We start from the raw sequence: 15,747 nt of genomic DNA on the forward strand, positions 1-15,747 counted from the left end.
TGCATTCCAGAGAAAGGAGCTCAGGCTGCTGTGGTTCTCTTCGCCCTCTGTCCCTGTGCTGCTGTTAGGGAGGTGGTGATTCACGTTACAGAACTAGTGCAGAGAGCTCTGAACAATGCAATTATTGAGAAGTAAAGTGCTGTGAATAGAAAATATTGTGGCATCAGCGAGAACGGTTAAAGTCAGTGACTCAGAGGCCTATGTGGCAGGAGTGTATTATACACAAACCCCATGCTAATAGCACTTCTGAGCACCTACAGGAGGAAGTGCTTAGATTAGGTGCTTTACAACACACTCGGGGGGGACATATGCATGCTTTCTAGTAGGAAGATCCAATTAGATATTACGCAAGACGAAGCGAAATGCGGCAACGTTTCTGAATCAGAAGTGAGCAATAACTGTGGCTAAAATGCCTTGCGCTTGTATTTCTGAAGAACAGGGATCTATTTATCTGAAGAACAGGATCTGAAGAACAGGGAGCCATTTAGAAAGGCAGGAGAGGAGGAAGCTTTTCAAGAGGCTTTTGCAAGGAGCTGTTGGGAAGAACTGTTGTACTGGATAGATAGGAAGGTCGCACAGTGCTGCAGTCAGAGCTCAACACACCCCTCAAAAACCCCAGCCTTGTAAGGATCTTTGTCTCTAATTTCTGTACTAGGTGCAGAGGTGGCTAAGCCTACTGATTGTGTCATCTACTTATGTACCACTAAGAAAACGCAAGGAGTGTAGAAAGTTCAGTTTGCCCCGTACTGCCTTCTGAAGAGATACAGTCAGTGCTCCAAACTGCTTCAAACATACCCACCACCAGGCCCTCGTCAGTCACGACTGTCAAATCCCTGCTGTATTTGCACGTACTACTCAGTGCCTGGGAGGATCAGGTTTATTTAAAGCCACTAGGACTTTGCTGCTTGTGTTCAGGGTATCGGCTGATCCTGGAGTGTCAGATGCCAAGGCAGGTACCTGGGACTTTTCATCAGTGTTAGCAGCGGCAGCGGGTGCTATGGTTCTCACATCAAGACAGAACTTAGAATATTTTCCTGATTTCTGATCTTTCCTCCTCCTTCTCAACATCTGCAGACACTGTCCCCTGCGTAGAACTGGATGGGAAGAGATTCTTACTCACTGCTAGCTGTTACACACCTTCCTTGCTCTCCAGTGAACCATGACCAGGAATTCACGGCATAGACTATCAATTCTGGGCTTATGCACAAAAAAAATGAAACTACTCTAGAAGCTGCTTTCCTTTGCACAGTGCTCCTGAGCAGGGAAACAAAACAGCTCCTCAAATACACTTTCTCCTCTTTCTCTTCCACCACGTCTCTACTCCAAAAGAACGTCTTATTTCCCTTGATTGGAATGCCTCAGTCGCATTCTCAGCGGAGCCCAGTAAACAGCACCAAGAAGCATCTTCAGGACAGAAAGGATGTCAGTTTGACAGCTTTCCCGTGGCCCATTGATTCCAAAATTTCAGAGGAAAATGACAATGTTCAGGGAGGCACTGTACTGTGTGAATTTCACTTAGACATTGATGTCCGTGAAACAGAAATGCCTTTGGGGCAAATCTGTCTCTAAACACCTTTCTCACGCAGTCCTAGGCTAGACTCTCAATAACCTGATGGGTACATCTGGGTAGCAGCAATTAGAAGGAAACAGGCAATCTGGCAAGAACTGCGTGCAAGAAATACCTTGGGAAAGGGAGGCAGAGACCCTTCTGAGGATGCTGTGGAAACACCTGCCATCAGGATATTGTTGCTGGTGGCTTTTGCTGTTGTTTTCCTGTTAGGTCTACATAGAGCTCAGCCACTGAGGCATTCTGGCAATCGGGAGCCCCAAGCCAAGCAGCATGACTGCATCTGGAGTCCATAGGGAAGGTTGCCCCCTGAAAGTACAGCGAACCAGTGACCTCCCAGATCACGTCAGTGCTGCCTGCCCGGGGAGGTGGGACTCAGCCACTGCTCCGGCAGCAATGCAGGGAGCAGCTCCCGCAGCCGCAGCCCTCAGCTCCTGCTCCTGACTTTACCAGCCTGCTCCAGGCTTCATCTTAAACACATTATGTCTGGGGCAAAACCCTAGGGAATTTCATACTGTTTTATGAAGAAGCAAAGGCTGACTGCATGTTTTGGCAGCCAGGCCCAGGTTAGCTCTGAAGGCCACAAATCTTTACCAAACAGAAACCGGATGTGCAATGACATGCATCATAGTGTCTGCTAGATACTGATGCTAGCTGAGGATCAGGCCTGTGAATATTTTATGCCTGAGGGTATTTGTAAGCTGAGTAAAAACCAAAAAGACTGTTACACCTTTGCTATTTTTGAGAGAAAAAGAAAACCACAAACAAACAGATGTTTGCACTGAATCAAGGCATCTCTGACCTAGCACAGAACTAAGAAAAGCAGAGGGCAGGCCCAGGATACTATTCAAACACAGAAGAGCTGTAGGTACGAGTTTCTGCGGGAGCCTTTTATCCTCTGCTTCCCAGTGAGGTGTCTGGCACATTTCCCTCTATATGACAGAGCGAGCTCTGCTTCTCTGCTCCATACACATTTCGTGTTTCAGATCTTGCCAGAAAGACAAACAGTTTTGTTGCTGCCAGTTATGAGCAATACACATTTGCCAGGGAGATGTTGTGCTTGTTTGCCATAAATGTAATTAGGTGATCAATCATGGGAAGCCAAGAAGAAATACCCTTATTGCAAAGAAACGTATTTTTCAGTTTGCTGTCTGAAAAGAACAAGGTGTTAACTACAAAGGAGAAAAAAGCTCTGGCTCTGCGTTCACAGCCTCTCTCCTGGCTCCCTTTTGCCTGTCATGTCCAGCAGGGAATAGCAGCCAGTGGATTTCCTCCAGTTGCTGAAAGACATCTGGAAAGCATGCAAACTCTTCGAGAGAGGCTGTTTTCCTCTGGATGGCAAAATGCTTCCCAGTTAGTCCATGCTGGAACAGGGGCACTGAGGAAGTTAACATCAAGGGGATTATCACAGACCCGGGCGTACTCCCGCTCCGATGGAAGGCGAAAGCAACAGAGATGCTGTGTGCAATGCAGGCATGCTGCTGCACTGCTGGCATCAAACACAAGGCTGCAACCTTGCTGCTCTGTCCTGCCCTTGACCTCTCAGTAAATCCATATCTGGATTAGCTCAGCCATACTAAAAATCTGTGTGGACCCTGTATGGGAATTAAAGTGGCTTTACTGCAGTTAATTCACAAAGGAATTTGTTCCATTTCAGGACTCTACCCACATCTGCATCCAAAGTCTCAGATAAAACTGAGACTCTGTTTTGCCTCTGGCAGTAGCATATAGGGATAATGAGACTCAACGAGGTCCCACAAGGACAGTGCGGAGAGAGGTGCCATTTGTACTGTCTTTTCTCTGTATTTATGATCCCTTCCCTCTGCCTCCATATGAAAATGCAGGTGCCTGGACAAACAGAGTAAAAAGCACTTGCTTTTCTAGTCAGCTTTTTAAAATGCTTTTTTCTTCTCTACTGAGAATCTGTCAGCAGTGAAATGAAAAGAGCTCCTTCAAGCAGTACTGAAAGACTCACAAGACACTCTAATGGCCACCATAATGCTTCCAAATGATGCCAGTTCTGTGCCTGGAGAAATTAAAATTATTTTTAGGACTGAAAACTCAAACTTTCCAAAGTTAGGAATTAACAGAGTTGTCCATGTGATTGTAGTTTTATACTGTGTGGATATGTACTGGATACAGCCTTTAATTTCATGATCACAAATTACACCGTGTTTTAGTTTCCCTACTTCATGAAAAACATCGGAACTTTGTGTGTTTCATTTTCCCAAACAAAAACTTTCTTTTAAAATAGAAACACCAAGCCTTTCCATTCGTACAACGTTCAAACATAATCTTTTAACCTTCCTTATGATGGTCTGCTGCAAAGACAAAAATCGTTGCTGTAAGAACAGTTCTACTGAAAGAAAAAACTCTTGCAGAAGCTGCAGAAGGAAATGGAAGAGAATTGTTGCTTACTTTATCCAGGGCCTTCTATATCCTCCCTAACCCCATCAAGTAAATACGCAAAAGACGGACACGAGGGATTAGCTGTATATGGTTCTTCCAACTTGGCCACTGAGTTGCAATGGCCTGTAAAATGAGCAGGGCTAGAATTGCTGCATACATAACTCACCCTGGTCTCTGGCCTTCTCTCCATGAAGCACAATTCTCTTTTGTGAACTGCAGTCAGAGCTCAAAAGGAGCCAGAATAGGACCAAGGGGCTGATCCCGCACATGTCAAATCATTCTCCTTTCATACTTTTAAAATACTTTTCTATGTTCCTACCTTTTTTTTTTTTATCCTGCATTTTATGCACGTTTCTGCCTTCTCTCGGTAGTTTTGCATTGTCAAAGGGCAACAGGAGAAAAGAAAAACTGTTGCTGCATTTAACATTGATTTTTCCCCCCTTCACTCTGAGTCACATAAGCTAACATTTAATTAATTTCTGACACTTTGACAGTTTCTAAGACGACATTTGTAGAGCTATCAAGTGCTGCTGATAGCACTGTCAGACAGACACTTTTTGAATTATCAGCTATTAAGGGCCCATATGCAACAGATTTCCAAGGATTATTATACAAATTGTTCTTTGAATGAGAAAAGCATACAAAAGCTCAGTGAAACATAAAGAAACCATTGTTCCCATGTGAATTTGATATTTGCAAATGTTTTGCTATTTTGATCATTTACATGGTTTAATAAATTGAATTCACTTTGTCTTTATTAAGAAAATTAAATGACCTGGTTTAGGATGCCTGAGAACTTGGACAAATTTTCAAATCACAGTGATCTTTATGGAGATACAGTATTCTGTTAAGAAACAGGGAATACTTGATCTTAGGAGCGAAGATCTCTTCGAGGTGTCTTCAAGGTCTCTCAAACCAGAAACCCTGAAACCAAAGTAGCCAAAACGTCTAGTTGCTTTTAAACAGCTCTTGCCTTTACTCCTTGATCACGTTCTCTGACATGTCACCAGTTCTTGATGCAGTGACTACTTCAGGTCCAGGTACTGATCTCGATACTTTGCTTTTAAACACACAAGCAAGCCTGGCAAGGGGCTGAAATGATCAACACGGATTAATGCCATTCCAGACACTCTCCAGCTGCGGGTGGCATTTCAAGTATGACAACTCTGGTTTTGCTGACTTCACTATACTAGTTTACCAGTTGACAAAAGAAGCTCTGTTTCAACAAATGGGACAGAGCTGTGTTTCACCTTGCTCAGCAGCACAGCCGTGACGCGATGTTAGCGTTCATCTGCCTCTGCTGTATGCCAGAACCGTGTGGTTATGACCAGACTGCTCCACTTGCTTGTCCTTGGACCATCTGGTGTTAATGGTTCTGGTGCGCCCAGGGAACCTATTAGCTCATACAGTGAAAGTCAGCTCAGTGCTCCTCTCCTCATGGCTTTGGTGCCTCTATGAAAGGCAGATTCAGGTGCACACCAGTCAGATCTGAGTATGCCCAGTTCTGCCTGTATTACTGGCTTGGTCATGCAGAGGACAGGGATGATTTGCAGACTGAGACAATACTCATATTTTAGCCCATATTGCTTCAGCAAAAACACATTATGTGGCAATCTCTTCTTTTTCTAAGTGTGTAGAAACTCCAGCAGGACCTAGACACGGTGTGGAAATACCCAGAAGGTAGTGTCAACCATCACGAGCACCCACTGCACAGATCCTGCCCTGGGAGCTCTTCAGTAAGCCCATGTAAATGAGAGTCAAGGGAGTCTCACCACACAGCCAGGAAAAAAATCTTTCCAGTATGACAGAACCAGTGGCCAAATATACTGCAGTTCTGTTGCAAATGTGAAATTTGTTTTTCATATGCTGGCAGCAAAGACCCCAACACAGATACATGGTGCCAAGGTCTGAATGGTGTATCCTAACTTTTAGCCAGTTTCTTACAAGGTGGACATATGTGCAGTTGGATACCTATGATCTAGAGGTATGCAGAGTCCCAATATCACCGCTTTGCATCAGCTCCTGGCATAAAATTCATGTAACCTCATGGACATTCATGCACTATACAGAAATATGACCTAAGAGAAATCAGTTCTACTGTAGTGTATCACCAGCGGCAGAAAACACGACCTTCCCTTCACACACCACATCCCACACTTGAGCTTTGTTTATCCATCTTCCTCAGCAGAGAGTAGCTTTTTGCTGTCTGCATTTCCAGCTAATAACTCACAAATCTCTATATCCAGATAGCAATATTTCTTTAGAATATTGTTTCCTCATCTCTGTTCAGTTAATTTTCATTCTTCTTCTTCTTCATCCATAAAAAAATGCCTCTAAGTCTGGGTCCAGCTCCATAGCCAGTGGAAACCAAAGGAAGGCCTCTTGGTGACAGCCTCCTTACTATGTGCCAAAAATGGCCCAGGTAGGGGAGCAGAGCACAGAGGCAGCCCTTGGAGACAGAAAAAGTAAAAAAGACCAAAAGACACTTGCAGCTGTCTTTGCTATATCTAGATAAAACAAACACAAAAACCTAAATAGGTTCTAGGGAACTCTACAGCAAAAATCATGATTTGTTTTAAGCTGCCTTCGAAAGAGTGCACAGCACGTGGTCATTGGCCAGGGAAGAAATAATGGTTTGCCATGATGCCACAGATTTCCAAGGAGACCTGCCTTCCCAGTGCCAGGAGCTGCAAAGGCTGCACTGTGGGATGGCCCCCAGTTATGCCCCCACCATTTTCCCCTTTGCACTGCAGCCTCACTGAGGGAAACGCAGAAGGCAGGCACAGTCCAGCCCTGACTTAGAAACTGCTACTGCCGAGTTTTCATTATCATTACAATCTGGTTCATGGGTTTGTTTGTGTATTTATTGCCCTGCTGGAGGAAAAATAAATAGGGAAAAGCAAAGACAAAGAAAGGGGAGTTCAAAAAACAAAATACAGTCCAAAGCCCCATGAAGCACATGAAAAATAAACAAATTGGGTCATGGCACATCTGCCCCGAACTGGGCACACCTGACCCCTGTGGAGCAGTTTGTGGCTAGGGAACGTCAGGGAAGCTGACATAAAAATCCCAGCCCTCTGCCTGAATTGGTTGTAACATGGAGTAACTAATATCCCTGGCCACAGAAACATGGGGGAAGATCTGGAAATAGAAGTTAACTTCTTGAATCCTTGCCTAGGTATCTGCCCATCAGTTCAGCCTCCTGTCTAAGTCTTCATTGCATTTCCAGTCAGTCAACCATTTGCACAGAGGAATTCAGGATAGGGGAATCGGGCTCCAGGGAATCCCAAGAGTGAGGTAACACATGCGTAATTGTTTTATTTTTATTTTACATGTCGGCCTTTGACTGTCTTCTCGACATCTTTGTGTAAGGGGTGGAGCTGGAACCTGGCATTTCTACCTCCATGGATCCCCTAAACCTCTCTTGGTACAACAGTGACATCGGTGACAGGAACTGGAGCAAGCCACTCAACGAGTCCAATGCAGACCAGAAGCCTCAGTATAACTACTATGCCATGCTGCTCACTCTCCTCATCTTTGTCATTGTTTTTGGCAATGTGCTGGTGTGTATGGCTGTGTCCAGGGAAAAAGCCCTTCAAACTACCACTAATTACCTGATCGTGAGCTTGGCAGTGGCAGATCTCTTGGTAGCAACTCTGGTCATGCCTTGGATGGTCTATCTGGAGGTAGGTGACTCAGTTTCCTTTCGCAGTACTGAATGTTTCTGGTGAACGGGTAGAGAGAGGGAAGGTTTTGCAGGCTTGACATCAGCTATTTCCCCAAGCAAAAGTGTTTTCAATTTCCTAACAGTTAGTCAGAGTTCTCCAGGAAACAGACACGGTAGCAGATGACAGGCTGACTTGAAAATACACTGTTGTTCAGAGGGCTAAATCACAATCCTATTGCATTGAAAAGCTGGCCCTTAAATAGAGGCTTCACCAGCAAAAGGACCCCAATTTTGTTTTCAAAACTACATAGGTGAACTTTTTATTCCCAAGCATAAGAATGAGTCTGCAACATCATCATGGTTGTCACACTAACAAACTGCATCAAATAACAATCAAAATCCTGTTTCTGAAGGACTACAGCAGTAACAAGAGCAGTCTACTGTAGAAGTAGGATGTAAATCCAGAGCTTTTGCATCACAATGCATGAAAGAAACAGAATCAGGAGTGAACTGCTTTTCACAGTGCTGCCATTAGCACATCACTTTGGTATAAGAGAGCTTATGCTTCTGCATACAAAGCCGTATTTGAGTGACTCTGTGGTTTGTGAAAGCCAAATACTCCCAAGACTGCCACCTGTTTACTTGATGGCAAATGACTCTTGCAACAGCAAGCAGCCTGCAAGAATGAAATACATCTCTAGAGGAAAGCATAAGGGAAGATACACAGCCCCTCTCCCTTGGCCCCCTGTGCTGGGATGCCCATGTTCTTCAGTCGGCTGAGAGCTGGCATCCTGGTGGTGATCACAACCAAGAGAGAGTGAACGGTGGCAAGAAAACATAAGACTGAAAACGTATTGACTTTACAGTTAATTTTCAGGCACTTGTTTATGAGAGAAAATGGTAAAACAGAGGAGAGCAGGGTAAGAAGCCATAATCAATTAGTCCATTAAGTATTAATGCAAAGCAAAACAAACCCACTGACATGGCATAGGCTGTCGAGAAGCCACAATACTAATTATCACTCTAGTTAATTATTGTTTTCATGGCACTTTAAAAAAGTAAAGCATCATGCATCTGCTGAAGCTTAGTAACATGACCACAGGCTGGTTGTGATTGTAGTCAATGCCTCTGGGACTAGTTATGCTCTTCTATTACATTCCTCCTTTGCGACAACCCATTTTAAGCAGAGGCTTATGCTGTGAGAAGCTCTTGCTTTCTTAGGCCCTGCTGTGAAAGTCTCTCGGACACCTCTTATTTTACTGTGGAAGAATAAAACACAAACAATGTAAGATGCTTTCCCCTGGGCTCATGGAGTTAGTCAGGAACCTCAGCTTCCTTAATCTGTGAGGTAGGACAATCAGGCCTCTACATCTCAGCAATACCTTTTTTTAAAAAAATAAATTTATGTTTGCCATTTCTGCTCTTATCCACACTCTGCTAAACCTACTGCTAGTTTGAAGCAACAAAAAACATGACAAATACTTGCTGACAGAGAAGAAGCCATTGGACTGACGTAGGTTAGGCACACTGTGATCCCTCTCTGGATCTGCAATCTGAAATCAAAACTGGCCAGAACCCTTTGTTCTGTAAATATATATATATATATATATATTTAGGCTATGTGCCACAAGCTTGGACAAAAAAAATCAATGTCAAAAGCAATTCCTTCTAAAAATTAGCCTCGATACAAATGAATTTTCTACCTCCAAACTTCTGAAGTTCCTCCTACATAAATGAAAGCACTAAGAGAAAGAACTGCTGCAGTTTACAGCATCTTCCATAAACTTGAAACTATGCATTCAGGAAACTGATTTTGCAGAGACTTTTACCTGGCTGGAAACCTTTGCCTTTGGGCAAATTCTCTTCAAAGTTACTGATGTAACTGTCTCTTAAGTACTTTTTTAATCACTGAGTATTCATCTGTCACTCAGGCTTCAATGCAGTCATTCTTTCTTCCTTTATGCTGCCTATGGTTATGTATATCAGAGCAGAAATAACTGAAGAATAGGTATCTTATTCATTCTATTTTCAAATGCGGTAGAACTCTATTTTTATTAGACGGAAACATACTTTTTTTTCATCAGATGTCAAATACAGCAGTCCTAATAATTGCTATTAAACTTAATTGGCAAAGTTCAGCTTCAATAGCAAGATAAGTGAAGAGAAAGAGGCCACTGGTAACTGAAATTGTTATCATTAGTTCTTTGTCTTTACCATAACATGTAGCATGTCAAAGAATTTTCACTCTGATTTAAATTAATTTGGATAACAGAAAAACCCAAAACATGCAAGGAATTTCTACCCCGATTTTTTAAACTAAGAAATGAAGAAAAGCTCCTGATCTTTACTAGGTATAATTGCAAAAAAGCATCTGATAAAAAGCTGAAGGTACAATTAGAGGTGCTCGGGATGTAATGTTACATCCTAACACTTCTTTGCAACGCTTCAGAGACCTGTTTAAGCTCCTACATAGTTCCCTCTGACTTTGAGGAGACTTGCACTCCCTTGTATCATTGGAACGCGAGCCCAGGTTTGTGTTTGCTGTTTGGGCTGCCCAACTCAATACAGAGTAACAGGGTGGAATTAGGAAGGACAAAATCATGTCAGCCCTCAGGGCAATGCTCTAAAGAATGGTTTGGATGGAACAGAGTACTTCCTTTGTGGCCATGCCATCATTTGAGACCTTTAGACTAGACATGACGATGTCCTCGAAGGCACTCAACAGCCAACAATGCTACTTGACACAGCATGTGACCTGATTCCAGCTGGAACTTCTGTAGACAAAATTTTGATCCCTCTTGAAGCAGCAGAACTCCAGCTACCATCAAGCATCTATATATTTGTGTAAAATTCTCCCCTTAGACCCTCTCAATAGCATATCCTCAGTGAATTCTATAACTGACCTTATTCTCTCTCTTTGCAGGTGGTTGGTGAGTGGAGGTTTAGTCAGATCCACTGTGATATCTTTGTAACCCTTGATGTTATGATGTGTACTGCCAGTATCCTCAACCTCTGTGCCATCAGCATTGACAGGTGAGGGCTCCATGGCAGCAAGTTGTGTGAAATCCACGGTAGCATGACACTGCCATCTTCCTATGGTCTAATTTTAACTGTGACTCAAAGACTTGAAAATGGAGAGAGGTAGTATTGTTGGTGTCTTTTGAAGAGCAATTTCGAGGACCTAAATGGGGTCTGAGCAGGGATTCCATCAAAAGCAAACAGAAACACTGGTCTTGAGAATGTAAATGGAATTGTCTGTATATATACCCATTAACTCAGTCTTTCTGTTTATATCCTTGAATGAGGGAGCAATCATAGAATCACATCAGTGGGAAGGCAGTAGCTCAGAGAGAGCACAAGAAGAATGCTGCGGTAAGCTGACCCCAGTCTCACACCTTCCAAAACAGGGAATGCAGACATCTTGGAGATTCCTGAAACCTGACTCACTCTATATTCTCTTGGTGCACTAGGCTTTCGGACACAGGAACTAGGTGTAATTTCCCACGAAGTTTGTCAGCGCTGGCAGAATAACAGACTGGGTTTGTATCTTCACACTGCAGGTACACAGCAGTAGCAATGCCGATGCTGTATAACACCCGCTACAGCTCGAAGCGCAGGGTCACCCTCATGATTGCTGTAGTCTGGGTACTTTCATTTGCTATCTCCTGCCCACTCCTCTTTGGCCTCAACAACACAGGTGAGTGTTATGCCACCTGCAGCTGGTCATTGGCATCTTCCTGGCTTTACTGGGTCCCCAGATAGTCTTCTGTTACAAGTCAGGAATAACCATGGGGATCAGGTTTTAGGTTTATTGGGATGAATCTGTCCTTGTTTCAGGTGTCCTCTCCCATTGTCATCCCCGACTATTTCTGTCAGCTGCTTTTGGATCTGTTTCATTTCTTGCTGCTTCAGAGCAGCATCTTAGACACATCAGAACTGAGGTTATGTAGAGGTCTACACAACACTTGTCAGTGTTACATTAACATTTGTCCATTACGAAATCAAAATCCCTCTTGTATTAAAACGTGTGAAAGGGAAAATCATGGGACAAATAGCTTCACTGAGACAGGAGAGAAAAGAACTGTCTGTTCAGCCACCAGTGTCACAGGAAGAGTGGATTGTATACAGCATGGGAGCGATGGGGTTTTAGTTAGAAGGCAAGCAATAGCCAGGGACCTTGGGATCACATGTGACTCCCTATGACCCAACGGGAGTTTGCTGTTCTGGTGCCACTTCCAGCTGACACAGTGGTCCCCCTGACCCCCTCACTCTCTGGGTTTCTTTGCGCCTTCTGAAAGAGGGAAAGAGAAGGGGAAGCTGGTGCTAGCTCTTAGCAGCAGGGACAATAAGCCTGAAACTTTTTGTTTTCCAGAGGAAAAGGAGTGCTTCATTGCCAATCCTGCCTTTGTTGTGTATTCCTCTATCGTCTCCTTCTACGTTCCCTTCATTGTCACCCTGCTGGTGTATGTCCAGATTTACATAGTGCTCCGGAAGCGCAGGAAGCGTGTCAACACCAAGCGCAGCAGCCACTGCCTGGACTCAGACACACAAGCCCCTCTGAAGGTAACTAGACCTCAGCCCTGCTCTCAGCAGTCTCATCCTTTCCCCTTCCTGCTCCACTTCATTCCCCAAAGCACTTGCTCCTTTCCCCAAATGACACTGGCTGGACTAGGTGAAACACTGGATCACGAAGGTGAAGGCTGTGTCCTGTGCCATTCCGGAGTCCCAGTTGCACACTCTGGATTATTAGGCCACTGACTGGTGCTTCACAGGCCTCCCTGTGTCTCAGGGGATGTTTCAGCAGTGTTAGAAGCTGCTTCATTAACGAGATTGCTGAGTTTGAGCTGGGGTACCCAAGACCACAGGTTATACCGTTTTCTGAGTCAGTGCTGCTGTTGTGACAAAGAAGTTCAACAGAAATTCTTTGCATGGCTAGGGTGCAAACTAATGGTAACGATACCTCTGCAGTCAAAACAGCCCCTCAAACACAAGATATGTATGTAAGTGGAGCCTGGCTGAGCATGTTAAGTGTGAGACCCCTTGTCAAAACACTGCTCTCACAGCACATGCCAAAAAAACAGTAGGAACGTATAATCCCAGAGGTGCCACCTCCAAACTGTGCTGCCTCAGAGCGTCATGTCAAGCAAAGGAGGCAGTGAGACAGGGATAAACTGAAACAGGAGCAGAGCTTCCCGTGGTGAAAAGCACAGGGATACTCGCCTCCATTACTGCTTCTTCAGAGGACTTTTCCTTTGTTCTTAACACCTTAGTCACACTGATTAATTTCTGCTTCATGCCCTGTGTTTGTATTTCCACATGCCTCCCCTACCAGCTTCCCTTCCCAATTACTATCTGCTTGTGTAACCTCTGAGCTGGTGCTTGCCCCTTAGGACAAATGCACTCATCCAGAAGACGTCAAGCTCTGCACAGTTATTGTGAAGTCCAATGGGAGTTTCCAAGTTAATAAGCGCAAAGTGGTGAGTGTTAAAGAGAAGAGGTAGCTTTTCAGAGCATTTAACTTTCCCCTTTTCTCCTCTCAGGAAGCAAATGAATGTGTAGGGTGGGAGAAAAATAAACTAAGAGCAAAGGTTGCCATTCGACCTCAAAATTTAAATATTCTTTCCATTCCTTAAAGTGAAGCAGAGGGGTTAAGACCACAGAGCCCAAAAAGCCAGACTAAGTTCACCAAAAGATCAGCTATAAAAGCCATGACATTTGAACATTTTGTGCCTGATTTTTTTCTCCTCTGTTATTTATTTTAAGTCTTGGACTGCATTGGCTTTGTTGGGTTTTGCTTGTTGATTTCTGTTTTATTTATTTATATTCTGAAAATCTAAGTAAAATCTATGGGGAGTGGAGACAGTGTCTCTCCTGTTTCTTAGCCTCTTTGTGCAATAAAGGACTCATTCACTGCAGTTCTGTCAATCTCATCTACACAAAAGCATCCTTGTCTGTAAAAACTTTACAGCCCTTTCTCTAAGCATCTACCAAAAACATAGGGTGGGAGAAGAGGGATTAACTGTTCTTCAAAATCATCCAGCTTCACTCTGGAAGGAATGTTCATTGCTCCTCTCTGTATATTTATCTGTCTTTATGTTGTGGACATTTGATTTTTGCCCAGGAGGTGGAGAGTCACATAGAAGAGATGGAAATGGAGATGGTGTCCAGTACCAGTCCCCCTGAGAAAACTACCATCAAACCAGCAGCACCAAGTAACCATCAGTTGGTTGTACCAGTCGCTTCTAATCAGGGCACCAACTCAACCCTGCAGGCACCCTTGGAAAGCCCTGGGAAAGTACAGAAGAATGGACATGCCAAAGAAACACTCCACACAGCCAAGGTCTTTGAGATCCAGTCTATGCCCAATGGCAAGACAAGGACCTTTCTCAAGGCCATTAACAGGAGGAAACTGTCACAACAGAAGGAAAAGAAAGCCACTCAGATGCTAGCCATTGTACTTGGTGAGAGCGCGCGTTGGCTTCCTCTTGTGTTTCTGCAGAAAACCAATAGCTACCCAGCATTAGGGTAGCCAGTCTGAATGTCCAGTGTAGACTGTTATTCAGGGACCCCACAGAAATCATTTCACTGGATACACTAGAGGATATGCAGGCAAGTAGGCAAGAGGCTGCCAATAGGAAGGTTACCTCCTTTCCAGCTAGGAACAGTTCATAGTGCTGTACAAAAGGCTCAGAAAGCTGTCTGTCTGTGGGGTGTTGGGACTGCCGAAAGACAGCTGGGTGCAGGGGCAAGAGAGCTCGTGGGCTTTCTAGAACACAAGAGGCAGCATAGCTCAGTGAGAAACTGGCATCTCCGAAGGCCACGTTTTCTGATATAACTGGTCTAATTACATCAGCAGAGAAGTTCTTTAGTAGCTAGATACTCAGAATATAGACTATGAGACTTAACAGACAAACAGAAGGCTTACTCCTCCGGGAAATATTTTTCCTTTATATCCAGAAGAACCTTACTGCTATCACAGTCTCAAAATTTGTCCAGCTTTCAGCAATCAAAATCTGTCTCTCCTTTTCCCCCAGGTGTTTTCATCATCTGCTGGCTCCCATTCTTCATCACTCACATCTTGAACATGCACTGCGATTGCAACATCCCCCCAGCAATGTACAGCGCCTTTACGTGGCTCGGATATGTCAACAGTGCTGTCAACCCAATTATTTACACCACCTTCAACATTGAATTTCGCAAGGCTTTCATGAAGATCCTTCACTGTTAAAAGTAAAAACAGCAACCACGTTTTTAAGAATGAGGAAAAAGAAACCAACGCCATTCACGCGCACACACGGGCAGCCAGGGAGAGGTCTCGAGCTCTTGTATTGGGCATGAGGCCTACAGCATTACAACAGTGCCATGCCCATGCACCTCTTGGTGGGGATGTAACAAAGACCTTCATGTGGGAGGTTCTCTCATCCCTCGAGGTGACCTTTGGACTCTGGGACACCAATCCCAAGGGCACTTTTCAGAGCTACCCTCACACTGTGTTTAAAGCAGAAACAAAAATCAAGACACACTCACTTGATTCTTGCCTGTGGCCATCTAACTTTGAGTGCATTAAACACAGACAGTCGCAGAGCCATGCGAAGCTAGCGGTAGGTCACTGCCACTACTGGCTTGCGTGTTATGTCATTGACACAATTCTCACCAAAGACAAGACCATCTTTTCCGCTTCGCAATAGGAGCCAGACAGAGCTTGCAGAAATTCCATGCAATAGCTTTGCCTTCACCTCGACCTGACTTACCCAGTATTAAACTGCTGAAGCCTTGAGAAAAACTTTAAGAGGTCCTCAAGTGGGCTAAGAAGGTTCTGCCACCTACAAATCAAATCCCTGCAACGTGGGCCTACAAGCGACAGGCAGAAGGAAGAAGGGAAGTGTAAGTCTCATGTGTGACTAGTACCTCAGTGTAAATATGAATAAATAGGATGAACTGAACAGAAGCCCAAGCCAAAAAATAGATGGAGAGAAACTGAAGTGATACCTTGTATTGCATGGTATACCTTCAGATCAAATAGAATGTCATCTATCACCAGCCAGTCCAGCAGCAATTTCTGCCCACCAGCATTTCACTTCCGGTCTCTTAGAAGTTACAAAAC

General features: G+C 44.1%; 1 protein-coding gene across 2 annotated transcripts; it reads left to right on the forward strand.

Annotated features, from left to right (window-relative positions):
- The first annotated feature begins 7,356 nt into the window (after positions 1-7,356).
- On the forward strand, positions 7,357-14,871 carry DRD2 (dopamine receptor D2). Of its 2 annotated transcripts, XM_009979062.2 has the most exons (7): positions 7,357-7,662; positions 10,567-10,676; positions 11,204-11,340; positions 12,016-12,206; positions 13,034-13,120; positions 13,765-14,104; positions 14,678-14,871. In XM_009979062.2, exons 1-7 carry the CDS (start codon positions 7,381-7,383, stop codon positions 14,869-14,871), a joined length of 1,341 nt encoding a protein of 446 aa, XP_009977364.1. In that variant the 5' UTR covers positions 7,357-7,380. The 2 variants fall into 2 exon arrangements, with proteins under 2 accessions (XP_009977364.1, XP_009977365.1); XM_009979063.1 differs by lacking the exon at positions 13,034-13,120 and having other exon boundaries at positions 7,381-7,662.
- Positions 14,872-15,747: the final 876 nt, after the last annotated feature.

The sequence above is a fragment of the Tauraco erythrolophus genome, chromosome 26 (genome assembly GCF_009769465.1).
Source record: "Tauraco erythrolophus isolate bTauEry1 chromosome 26, bTauEry1.pri, whole genome shotgun sequence".
NCBI classification, from domain to species: Eukaryota; Metazoa; Chordata; class Aves; order Musophagiformes; family Musophagidae; genus Tauraco; species Tauraco erythrolophus.

Excerpts from the sequence above, each read along its gene's own strand:
- DRD2 (XM_009979062.2), top strand. The coding sequence starts at position 7,381 with ATGGATCCCCTAAACCTCTCTTGGTACAACAGTGACATCGGTGACAGG. Across the intron at positions 10,677-11,203 it reads TGTGCCATCAGCATTGACAG|GTACACAGCAGTAGCAATGC; the intron begins GTGAGGGCTCCA and ends TTCACACTGCAG. Across the intron at positions 11,341-12,015 it reads CTTTGGCCTCAACAACACAG|AGGAAAAGGAGTGCTTCATT; the intron begins GTGAGTGTTATG and ends TTTGTTTTCCAG.